Below are 13579 nucleotides of genomic sequence, written 5' to 3'. Positions count from 1 at the left end.
GTGAAATATCTATTTTATACAATAGGATGTGTTAGGTCAGTTGAACACAGGGTTTGGGTAGGATGTAACATTAGGGTTGATGATAGGGTTATGATTAGGGTTAGGGTTCATTTGAGGGTTTGGGTTAATGTTAGAGTTTCTTTAGCAGTTGTACTAGATTGACTAATGACTAGATTCACATTGAAATTGAATTACCATTGCATGAAAACAGCAACAAAACAAATAAAATATATATTGTGTAATATATAATTATATAATATGTGTTTACTGCACATTCTAGTTTGTTTGTATATGCACACGTTACGAGTAGCAAAAGTCCTAAAAGTCAGTCCACTATCAGGCAGATAGGCAGGTGACCAACTACTGTTTCATTTGAAAACAGCAGATTCTGGTCAAACCTGGCTGACAAATTTGGTTTCAGTGAATCTAGTTGTTTGGTGTATTATCACCAATATTATCATTCCTCTACTCAGCGAGCAGCACCACCTGCCACCTGCTCATTTTCCCAGCATTCTTATCACCCCACCAACTTTAGGACTGAGGCCCGAGTGGACTGTGGCTACGATGACAAACAAGAGCTGGAGAGTTTTGGAGCAGATGAGGGATGGGTGGGGGTGTGTGCAGAGGGGATAAGCGTTCTTATTCTCATCCACTTCTACAGTCTGCACAACAGGAACATGGGCGCCCAATGACACCCCCCCCCCCCCCCCCCCCCCCCCCCCCCCCCACCAACCAGGTCACGTAGCTGGAACATTCGGGGGATTTTGTCACTCACTCTGCCATTTTTTTCTGATAGAGGCAACTCTATTTGTGGCGTTTGAAAGTTGCGGCTGCCAACAATGATTTGCGGTGGCGTTCGGTCGGCATTTGCGACTTAATTTGCCCTAAAACAAGAAACCGGCTTCAGTTTCAGCAGCGACCTGATTTGTTTAAAGGACAATTCACTTCCTTTTAAAATTGGGTCTTTGTTTAGACAAGAAATAGGTAATGAAGAAGTAATTAGACAATAAAATTAGATTTTAGGTCAACAGGATTGCATGTGCTTTCACAAACCACTTCATGATTAGTAAAGCACTGACACCCAATTACTTGCACACCATCTTATTGTTGGTGATGGAACCCCACACTGAGTCTCTCCTCAATTAAATTACCAAACTAAACTGGAAATGAGCTACAGTACAACTCAAGCACGACATAATTAAGTGTTTGCAACGCTCTGAGAACAACGGGCGCTGTTCTAGGTGAATTAATGCCTGTTCCCAGGTGAATACAGGGCCTGTTTGGCTCAAGGCGAACAGATGCCAATACAGGACTGCACCAAAGGACGGCTGCTAGAGACGCACAAGCATTGATGTCGGCTTCAAACCTCACCTGTAGTACTCCCAGACAGCATTGATTCTTGTCCAGCAGAGAGAAACGCAGAGACAGAAGCGCAGCTATTGTTTATGTACAAGTCGTTTGAGGCAGATAAACTCATCGTCTGTGCATGTGTGTCTGTTTCCCCCCCCGCGTCAGAAAATACACACGATCCCCTCCATTCATTAAGGCTCCACAGAAGGAGATTCCATTAATCTGTTCATTAGGCCACATCAAAAATGGAACTACTTATTAAAATCAGATCCAGCTGTGTACTCTCGTTAAAGCCCGCCGTACGCTACGAAGCTTAACAATGCTCGTGGCACTCGACCAAAACCCGGCCACAAGAAAGGGGGAAAAGACTCGACTACATTGGCCTGTTTTGACTCAACACACCATGATAATTGCTCTACTCTTAGCAGGGGCCTATGAATAAACATTGCTTTTGTCAGCCAGCGTCTGAATGCTCCATTTCCAATTAATTTACATTTGCCCAGAAATGGAGGGAATATCTGCTCTTAATCACTATGTTTTATTTTCTCAATTTCCCCCAAGTCTTTTCTCATTCTCTCATTCCCTGTCTGACACTTTCATTCCCCCTCGCTTTCTTTTTCTAACTCTCTCTCTGGAAAATCCCATTAATCTCAGCCAGTGGTTTTGAACAAAAGCTATGGGCTAAGCGATTGATCCGGGCATTGATCCCACTCGCCTGAACGATCATAAAGGTGTTAAATTGGTTTCTTGGAGGATATGTATTTTTCATTGCTGGCTGCTGCAAGTAGAAGTTCCTGCTTGGTATGTCTCCCCTTTTTTTGTTTTAAGCTAACACGGCTGATGACGTTAAAATATTAAACAGATCACACCTTGAAAAGTAGCCTTAAATGTGGATTTTGAGGCCAGTTTGAAGCAGTTTTTTGGGGAAGCATGTTTTCTGCATGAGTGTGAAACTTAAATAGTAAATCCTTATAATGAGTTTTGCTCCATCCAAGAGTAGGTGGAGGCTTAGGATTGTCAAAAATGTGCAGAGTGGAAATCAAAGTAGTGAACTGCACCATTTAATAATGCTGTAAACTCTTTCTTAAATTGTTATTATGTGGCTGAATTTGTGTCTTTAAACCACAAAAGGATTTCAGGTCATTTCTATGTTGGTCAGGGAAGAACCCATTAAATTTAGGTTTGAATTTCTTTTTTCCCTTTCTTAGGGCGTTTTTCAGTATTTTCACAGCTTCTGGGGAAAAATTCATGGATTTTGATGAAAAATATTTAGGGGACTGATATTTATGAGTGTGTGGAATTTGGTGCAGCTTCTTTGGATTTAAGGGGACTGTTGGGCCTCATACGCTCTGCTGAGTTGTCACTTTTTTATTGCCTGGTTCTACCCTGACACAGAAATAAATGCATATTCTTTTCCACACTGAGCTGGAATTAGCTTTAAAACATAGTATGACTTTCTATGGTATTATGATGAAATAAACACATGGGATACACTGTCACTGATCTCATATCTGGATTTCTTGTGTTTTTAATTCAACGGAAAACTGTTATAGCCGTAATAAAAAGTGTGTTTTGCTTCACTTGGCAAAATGAGGAAGTGAGAAATAAAAACAAAACACGTTTGTTTCCTATTGAGTCAACCTTGCTGGAAACAGTAAACTAGAAACAGGCAGTGTTATCTGAATTTTCCGTGACTATGTGTTGATAGGAATTAACGAGCCAAACTGATCATCGGTTTTATTGCTCCTGTGGACTTCAACAAGCTGCCTATTTGAACTTTGTAGTGTCGTATTGTGAATGAATCAGCCACTGGCAATCAGCCCATGTTTTACAGACTATTTTCTCTGCACATGAGATAGTGCTCAGATTGTCTGTGTGAAATCACAAGATTGATGGGTCGTCCACTCCGTGTCAGAAAGTTCATATTATCTGAGCGAGCAGGCGGCCGATCTTGTAAGATCAGGCGCCATGAATGTTGCTCATTTGACAGAGCAAAGGAAGAGCTTGTCAGGGAAACAGCTCGTGTCCCCGGCACTTAAAAGGTCAGCGGACTGAACCCCAGCCCCCTGGCCCGCCCCCTCGCCCGTCTGTCACCAGTCCCTCTCTTCCAGGCGGGTGTCCCCTGCTCTCTGCTAGGCTGCCGTCGTCCCCTCTGAGCTGCTCCTCTTTGATGACCCGGGCCTCTTGTCAGGGAGGAGCTTCCAGCCAGGCAGAGTGAGGACAGCCCTTTGATGAGGACCCCGACACTTGCCAGCTCTACTGACATGCAGGGGGGGGGGTCCTTTGAAGAGCCTGGGCCTTACATGTACCCATCCGTCGAAAGACGCACACACACCCGCACTTACATGTGCTTCCAGGGTCCTTAGATGGAGCGACCGAGAGGAGAAGATTGGGGAGAACTCCAGTCTTTCACCACTTTCTTTGGTTTCTGATGGTTTTAATGAAGGCATTTGAATTTTACTTTTGTTCTGGATGTGCGACGCCTCGAGTATGGGGCCACAAAAAAATAGATGTATCAGAATTAAGGACAGAGAGACAAAAAGAGGCCGGGACGCTGTCAGAAATGGCAGAAAAGGTCACTGGAGCTTTGTTGTACTTTCGTTTTTTTTTCTCACTGACAAAAGAAAAATGGGAGATGATGGGCTGTAAAATTGCTTCTTAGATTTGTTGCTGCACAATTTCACCACATCATTTCTTAATAGTATGGGAAAGGTTCCTCAATAGGCATGATAGACGCATGATGGTAGGGTATTCATATTTGTCGGGTATGTGGAATCACTTTTGGTTTTTAATAAAGGTCAGAAGAAAAGCATTGTGTCTGATTTGATTACGCTGAGACATTGTTGTGCCACAGTTATTGCTATGACTGCCTGAGAGGTAAACACACACTGTTTGACACCATCACCAGTCAAAACAATCCCGATCAACAGGCAATGTACTGAGCTGCAGCCAGTGCTTATACAGCACAGAGCCCCAGTTGTTGACATCATATTAGTGGCTAAGGTCGCTGCATATTTCAACAAACGGATCCCTGTATGATTTCCAGACAGCACACAGAAAAGACATTCCTGTCAGTGGCGTTCACGCTGCACCTGCCTGCGTCCCAAACTTATAACATCGATCCAACATTCTTCGCCCGGCCGGTTGCGGTTGACGTCGGTGTTGAACAACTCAGACGGTTCTCACAGACTCAAAAGCAACAAAGTAACTCACATCACCACCAAAACCGCAGTGTGCCCGGAGAGAAACATTATTCCCAACGATACCACAAAGAGCACAATGTTTGTTGATAGGAAAAACGGGGGGGGGGGGGGGAAAGAAGCTCTCATACATTTTCCTCATTCCTTCCTCCTCAATGTGGCCTTTTTTGTCTGTGTGGATATGTGGAGTAATGATTAACACAGCCAGGCATGGGAAGAGACTCACACTTGCAATAGTGGGGGTTGTTGTATTTTTTTGGGACAAATCTACCGTTTCGCCTGTGACAGCTTCCCATGCTCACCTGGCAGGTCCCTGGGAGCCAGCGGCTGGCATTCAGGGGGAGGGGGGTGGGGGGGGTTAAGTGGCTACTTAATCATTATCATCTATGGAATCACTCAGACACTGCTGGCAATAGGCAAACAGATAAACCTGGCAACATTGTAAAATCCGGCACGTAGCAAAGTGCTCAACTGTGTGTGGAGAGGTTCACATGAGAAAGCTTTGGAGTGTATACAGGGGACTTTTGAGCTTTGTGTTAGGTTGGAAAAAAACAATGCCCATGGTGTGCAACTGATCAATAGCGATTGACCTGTGAGCAGACTTACCCTGTAAACAGCTGCCTGTGATGTGTTCAAGCTGCTGAGGCGAAAGCATTCCCTGAACTTTTTGTTATGAGGACAGGACACTGGACTTTATTTGTTGTTGGAGTAAAGACTCTTCTGGGCCACAATTTATACAGATAGAAGATTTAACTGTTATTTATACAAACCGAGACTGAATTATGAAAATGATAAATATATACATATATGTTTTAATTCTCTAAAAAGGCACAATAACTTTAAAGGGATTCCAGATGTTGATTCAGAGACAAGTTAACAGTATAGTTTGCCATTTACAACCAACTGACATTTAAGCTGTGTCTCAAATGTACCGCATCCTTCAGAGGATCCCGTCTACGCAGCCAACGTCGGCTGCATCCGTCATCGGCTGAACCAAAATGAGATGGTCTGGTTTTCTTATTGCATCAACAGCTTGTCCCGCCCTTACACTCGTCGCCTGTTGGACAAAAAAGTTCCTCAGTTGATTAAAAACATTGCAAATATGGTTTCTTTTAGCAATTCGGTTGAGCACCAACATTTAAAAATCTTTTGATGTTTTTGCCTTGCTTTTTGCCGCCATTACCTCTTTGAAAAACTATTTGTAACTGAAGCACAATGAATTATGGGATATGTTGCCGCTGTGGCGCAATCAGTCTTCAAATGCAGCCTCTGAAGGATGCAGCCCCCAAATCATTCCTCTGAACATGTGCACGATTCACATTCTCATGTTGCTCAGGCTCTAATCGATACTGAAACACTTTACATTCCACATTGTTACAGATGAAAATATAGAGAAGTTCTTAACTGACGTGTTTATCTGTCACCAGGTGGACGACCAGATGAAGCTGCTGCAGAACTGCTGGAGCGAACTCCTCATCCTGGACCACGTTTTCCGGCAGGTGGTGCACGCCAAGGAGGGCTCCATCCTTTTGGTCACCGGCCAGCAGGTGAGTTGGTCCCCACCCTGGAAACATGGAGCTCTACCTCCAGCCACTGTTTCCTTTTTTTTTTCTACAAAACCCCACCAACCATGCATCAGTGGCTCCTCAGGGGAAATCCACAGATGCACATCTCAACATTTCCCTTAAAGCATTATTGATCCCTCAGCCACACAGGAGTCACTGCTTCATTAAAAATAGATTATTATAGATATAAGCTAATGTCACCAGCAGAATCAATTTAGCATGTTTTCTCTCAGCAGGAAGACGCTGACTGTGAATAAGTAAAGCACACAGTGCAGCATAGTGAGTAGGTGTCAGCCATTTTTTTTGTTTTTGGTGGGAGCTCATGCCCGAGGCCCAAATGGCCCAAATCCTTAATCTGTCAGGATCCTGTGATTCACAGAAAAATCACAGCAACCAGAAGCTGACAACACAGAATGATCTCATGCACATACAAACATATAGACAGAAAAATGCACAATGAAGAGTTTACTCACACACACTTAAAGGTAAGAATTGAAACTGCTCATCGAGAATACGCCTCTGACCTGAGGCTGTCAGAGAGATGATAAGTCATAAATAATTGATCTGCAGGTTTTTCAAAACATTGCTGTTCAACAAAATGTTTTATAACACAAGACACTGGATTAAATATTGGAGGTGCTTTCATTTTTCGACTCTGAATGAAGACAAGGTCAGGGGTAGATTTTTGAGAACACTTACTGCTAAGTAAGAAGTAGTACTTCTACTGGTGAGTAGTAGAGTCAAGAGGCAACGTCCACTAGAGTTGAACAAGTGCATCGAACCAGAAGGAGTAACAGCCAACGAGAAGGATGATAACAGGTGTTGAACAGAGGGGAGAAATGATGAAGGAGGGAGTCAGGGAGAGGCGGAAGAGGATGGTTGCCCAATAAAAGCAGGAGGGAGAGACAAAGGGTGTGAAGAAGTGAGGAAGGATAGGGAGAGAGAAACAAGGTGAAAGAATGAAATGGGGAAAGAAGGAGAGGAATGGAGGAGGGATCAGGGAGGAGATGATGAGGAGTAGAGGAGAAGGCAGCTTGAAGATACAAGAGAAGTACGGAGGAGGGGGAGGAGGGACCGATAGTCAGGGGAGGTGCAGGTCGACAGTTTCGTTTGCATACTTTGGTTAATGAACAGCTGGTGTAGCGTGTGCGTGTGTGTGTGTGTGTGTGTGTGTGTGTGTGTAAGAGAGAATTTGAAACAGTTCATTATCTCCTATTATTCTCTGCCTGGCCAGGGGTGACAGCACAGTGATAACACCAGGGATATTTAGACCACAGTAGCTGCATCACCCAAAGCAAATGCTGCGCACGCACACACGCGCGCACACGCGCGCACACACACACACACACACACACACACACACACACACACACACACACACACACACACACACACACACACACACACACACACACAAGCCAGAAAATAATGTACCAATACCGTGTCAACAGCTGTTGCATTGATATGACGATCTTAGAATGTCTTGCTCCGATGGCATCAGGAGACTTTGAGCTTTCAAACAATGTATAATTTGTCAAGGTTGTGTGAAGACTGAGGCTGGAACATCACCCCTACAGAAGCACTAACAAGGCCAAACCAACCCACGAGTGGGACGCTGTGTTTTGAAGGGTTAATTCCTTTTTCTTGATAAATTCCAAAAAGGCAGATCAGGTCGCTCGTATCGTACATTAGAGAGAGAAGATTGTTAAGATGGATCGTTGAGACAGATGTTTCGCTTTGAATCAGCTGCTCCTCTCTGCACTCATACTGACCTTAGAAAAGACATGCTACCAGCAGATTTACTGTTATAGCCTCATTTGGTCTCCGTCTTGCTCCTGTCCTTATCTTAGTGGCTTGCTAATGTCAGTCTATTTCAAATGTTCTGGCTTTTTTTTCTCCCGTATTTCGACATGTCACCAGTTTGTCTTTGATTTTAGTTTTGGCGTTGAAGACAGGATCAAATCCAAAGTGGCGAAACTTTGGCTAATGCATGCAGACATGAAATGACAAAGACTGAAGTGTTGAATGATTAAACAAGGCCTCTCAGCTTCGCAGCCACATATGAAAATGCTGATGTTTTGAAAGCACAATGCTCCTGGTGCACATGAAATTCAAATGGTGCAGAAATGCAAAAACAGATGTTCCTGCAGCCGGTCGCAGATTTCTTTGTGTCCAAACACTTTCTATTCACATCAAACCCCTTCACCCGTCAAACTGCTCTCACCCTCCACATTCATCTTTAATGTTTAGCTTTAAGATCATATTCATGATGGGCTAAGATTTGAAGGTTTTTTCATATATTTACTCTCTAAGTCTCTCCAGCACGGATAATAAAGTCATATTGATTGATTGATACACAGGTCACCGGGGTTAGTGCTAAGTCTGCTATAGCCACATTATTGCAGGGTTTTTTTCTCCTCCTCTCTTTTTTACTTGGGGCTAGAAGGCAATAACCCAAGGCATCACTATCAACAGTCCAATCCTTCAATGAAGTTATTTCATGCACAGTTGATTTTATGTAAATTGATTGACACCTTAGAAGGGGGGCAGCATCTGCTTTTTCACAGAGTCATAACTCTCACCGTCTCGAAGGTGGAAAGAGAGAGGGACAAACAAGTAGTGTAGTAAAAGAAAAGAAAGAGAGGGAGGGAAGACGACAGGAAGAGAGATGGAAAACATGGCGCATTGTTAACATTTACTCGACTCTGCCCCGTCCTCAGACGGATGAAAAACAAGCTGCAATCATTCTATTTACACGATAAATAAATTCCAAATCCAGGCTGCTTTTAATTGCAAATGGGAGCTCGCTGGGACCTTCTTCCTCCCCGAGCTTTAGGAACTGCGCACGCCAACATCTACCTTCCCCTGGAAACCCTCACACAGTCAATTATGATAATGAATTGTCAATAAATATAAAAATTTCATATGGTCCTGCTTACTGTGAGTGGCAGCTAAGGACTTGCCTCCCAGACAAATGTGCTGCAGCTGCATATATGGAGTGCACCTGGAAAAGGAGCGTGGGAGTGCGTGTTTAAAATGGATGGGTCAGAACAACAGAAGATGGGTCCATCTTTCTGTTTATGTATCTATCTATCTATCTATCTATCTATCTATCTATCTATCTATCTATCTATCTATCTATCTATCTATCTATCTATCTATCGGGTGGGTTGTTTCAAGCAGATGTGCGCTCTCCGTTCTCCATCATCAGCAAGTTGTTACAAAATCTATTTAAAATATTTTCGGTAACGTCCTCAAATCAATGAATGAGTAGATCATACTGGTCAAAACCTCCAGAGCAGTTTGCACTTCTTCTTACGTCCCTCTCTCGTTGCTGATTCCAGGTGGACTATGCAGTGATCGCCTCACAGGCCGGAGCCACTCTCAACAACCTGTTGAGCCACGCCCAGGAGCTGGTGGCCAAACTGCGCTCGCTGCAGCTCGACCAGCGGGAGTTTGTCTGCCTCAAGTTCCTGGTCCTCTTCAGCCTGGGTGAGTCTCTATTTTTTTCCTTACGTTTTTGGGTCGGCCCTTCGCACTGCAAGAGCCTTCTCCGAATCAATTTCATTTTAAATTCAAATGCAGGTAAATGCTTTAGGAGAGGATTAAGGTCTGGCACTGGAAAGAGATCTAGAGGATGGAAGAAGATAAGGAGGGGAGGAAGGAGCAGTGAAAGAGAAAGGAAGGAGGTAGAGGAGGTATGGTCCTTTTCCCAGAAAGAAAGGGAGGATAGATGATTTTACACATAACCCGATTTAAATTTGCTTTCATGCAATCTCTAGATCAATAAGACATAAGGAATCATAATGTTCACAGGGTCTATCGTCACGTTCAGAGGGAGGAGTGAAAGATGGACTGAGAGTGTGAGCTAGAAAATAATGATAGGAGGATGATAGTGGAAAAGGGAAGGAGTTGGTTGGAGGCAGGTATCGCAAAGCATTGGAGACAGAAAGGTGGTAGAGAGTCGAGCCCACGGGATCATACAGGGAAGGGAGCGAAGTGGAGGGATAAGTAGCCAAATGAGTTAAGGGATGAAGAAGAGTGTGTGTGTGTGTGTGTGTGTGTGTGTGTGTGTGTGTGTGTGTGTGTGTGTGTGTGTGTGTGCGCTGTTGCCCCAAATCTGCTCCATGCTCTCTAAGCCGAGGTCAGACATTGCCAGGAGACTGTCATCTCTGTCTTTTTCCTAATAAGTCTGCAACAAATGGCCTCTGAGGGACACACACACACACACACACACACACACACACACACACACACACACACACACACACACACACACACACACACACACACACACATTATCAACCAAACCTATTTTAACATCCTACATTACTGAGGCTGATGATGTTGAGGCAGCTCAACCTGTCACCTGGCATCGAGAGCATCTGTGGCTTATATACATACATACATCTTTAATCCACAAAGGTCACTCTCTCACTTCTTTATCTCCTCTAAACAAAGAGAGAGAGACTAATGAACTGCTTCACACACACACACACACACACACACACACACACACACACACACACACACACACACACAGGCAATCAGGCAGGATTAATGTTTGTGTTAGAGTGGTTTGGTGCTACAGCTCAGAGAGAGGGAGGGATGGTGCGGATTGCAGTCGGGCTTTGGAGTGTGTGTGTGTGTGTGTGTGTATGCGTTTGTATGTGTGTTTTTTTCATTGGGCTGTGGGTGTTGCTGGGTCTCAGGGTCTAAATAATTCGGCAGAAACATCATCCATAATGAAAGGCTCACCTGAGGGATATGTATCGCCCCCGGCAGTGCCTGTTCTCTGGCATCGCCCAGGCCTCTTGCAAAAGGAGCCCGACACCGACGGCGTACAGAGCTGGCTGAGGGGATCAGCGTTAGAGGAAGTGGAGGTGGTGCTGGTGGGGGAGGAGAGGGTGAGGTGCCCTAGCAATGTAAAGCCAGGAGATTAAGAAATGATTTGATTAGTATCACACACGCACACACACGCACACACACACACACACACACACACACACACACACACACACACACACACACAGCTGAACGGAGATGAGTGTGTGCGGGAGGGTTGAGATACTTTTACCTGAGGGAACATGCATAATGTGTGTGGCAGTGGGAAAGCGGGCGTGGGTTCATGCATCGTGTGTGTATGTTTCCACAGCTGCCTGTGCCCAACCATTAGAGCTGAAGTGAAATAAAGCGTGAGAGTAGCGCTGCTCTGGCTATACTGAGTGAAAATATTACACTCTCCCTCTGTATTAGCTTTATTTGATCTCTAAGTCTGACAATGACACTGGATACACACTGTTTGAACATGTCTGAGGATTCAGGACAACTATTACTATTACAAGTGTTGCTACAACCGCTACTAACACTTTAATAGAAATCTTGTAGAAAGCAAAATCTTAAAAACATTGTACATTAACATACATATGGTTGAACATCTTCTGTGGTTGGGCAGAACTATTACAGTATTAATTCTGCTTTATAGTTTTTGACTGCACTGAAAGTATTACTAGTTCCTCTACTACAACTACCTCACCCGTGTGAGTAATGGAGGTAGTGATGCAGTCTGTATTTATCCCTCTTCCTCTTTTTTCTGTCCCTATCATTCTCTTTTTTTCTCAGTATTTCTCCCTATATCTTCAACCCTCTCTTTCTCCATCTCTCCTCCCGTGGACGGACGATCAGTCACCTCCTCCCTGCCAGTGGAGCTCTTAGTTCAGCCAGTTGTCGATAAAGACAGGGATATAGATGTCACTCCAGCTGAGGGAGACACTTGTCTTTATACCTTTATTTTTTTGCCTCTTTATCTACCTCTACTGCTCTCTCTCTCTCTGTGTCCCCTGCCACTCTTTTCTTGTCTTTAACTGAAGTCTTTCGCTTTCCATCAAGGGGGAGATTATCACTCTTGGAACATTGATCTCTTAAGTGTTTGTTGGACATTGAGGAATGATTGCGTGTGTTGAGCAAGAGAGAGTGACAGAGAGAGAGAGAGAGAGAGGGCTAGGTCAGAGTTCAGGGAAGGATTACTACGAGGTGTTGTCTGTTGTCAGATGACTGTTAATGGGTCTTTGATTTTCTTTAAAAGGCTTAAAGGCCTAATAGAAAGACTGACAGGTTGTTGTTTATATGACCAGGTGACAGAGCAGCAGAGCAGAGGTGACGGACGAGTCTCATGTACAAACTCAGGCTGAGGAAAGTGGAAAAAAGACTCTTGTCCTCCAACTTTGAAGTTGATTTACTTCAACTGTATTTGTGCTCTTTGTAGCTCTCAACATGAAAAGTTTTTTATCCCAGGGAACAAGGAAAAGTGTGCATCCTAATATGAGTTATTTGATGTTGCATGACTTAGAATCTGCTTACTCGCCCTCAAAATTCCCCATTGTCCTTGGAAAGTGAAAAATAACAAAGCTTCATTGATGAACTTCAACAGTAAATCATGTGCATGTGTGTGCAGCCTCAGTGACAGAGGTCAGACAGTGTTCAGCCAGCCACCAGTTAACCCAGCTCAGCGGGTCAGACCCCCATCAGGTGTAATTGGGTGAGACAGGTGCTGCCAGTCCTTGTCAGCTGAGAGGAGAACCAGAGTAGCTGCAGCACAGGGTGGTAAACGCTCCCAGCGGAGGGAGCAGATCTGTGGACATGTACAGCTCTGAATAATGCACTGACGTCAGGCCCTTTAGTAGAAACAAAGCAGGTGAAAAGCTGATAAAGACAAGAGTTTAGGCTTGTGTTTGATTTCAGCTCTATCACCTATAATATTGGCTATATTAAAAAAATGTTTTTGGAACCAAATGCTCTGGTAAAAAAATACATCAATAACCTCCCTCATTAAGTAAGCCTGCAAATTGCAGTTATTTTACCACTGATAAATACTTTTTAGCTGGAAAATAAAACAGAAAAACCAAAAGTAGTAAATATTACAGAATACAAGGAAAACCAATAACAAACCAATATCAAGATATGAGTGGGCCTATGAATGTTGTTTGGAAAATAACAAATAGTTAAGTGATTATAAAATAATTTCTAATTAATTTCCAATTAATCATTTAGTTGATTAACAGATTATGAATTAGTCTGTCACAATATCTGTCTTTATTATTAAATATAAGGACAGAAACTCTCAGGGAAAATGTTCGATTAAGTCAAAACTCTATTCTCTTAAGGATTTCAAATTAATTGACGGAAACACATATCAGCTTTCACACCCGGTTAATGGAATGGAATAAATATAAATAATAATAATAAATATTGAAACATGGTAAAATGATGTGTATTGATTGACTGTTCAGTGATCAGAAATCATTTCATGTCCATTCGTAAGAAATCAGGACAGACAGTCACTCAAGAGCTGCCTCAGCACCACATTAACTGTCTGTCCTGAGATTAATCAGGCTCTGAGCGAGGCTGGAGTTTACAGACCCCCACCCACCCATCCACCCATCCACCCATCCACCCATCCATCCA

General features: G+C 43.6%; 1 protein-coding gene across 1 annotated transcript in view; it reads left to right on the top strand.

Moving 5' to 3' along the window:
- nr5a2 (nuclear receptor subfamily 5, group A, member 2) overlaps positions 1-13579 on the top strand; it is a 62838-nt gene that overhangs the window by 30911 nt on the left and 18348 nt on the right. Inside the window, exons 5-6 of the mRNA XM_020098259.2 lie at positions 5978-6097; positions 9460-9607. Coding sequence (XP_019953818.1) covers positions 5978-6097; positions 9460-9607 — 268 coding nt within the window. The remainder of the gene's footprint in view (positions 1-5977; positions 6098-9459; positions 9608-13579) is intronic.

The sequence above is a fragment of the Paralichthys olivaceus genome, chromosome 3 (assembly GCF_024713975.1).
Source record: "Paralichthys olivaceus isolate ysfri-2021 chromosome 3, ASM2471397v2, whole genome shotgun sequence".
Lineage (NCBI taxonomy): Eukaryota > Metazoa > Chordata > Actinopteri > Pleuronectiformes > Paralichthyidae > Paralichthys > Paralichthys olivaceus.
The sequence above is the reverse complement of the archived record's forward strand: the minus strand, read 5'-3'. Positions and strand labels throughout refer to the sequence as shown.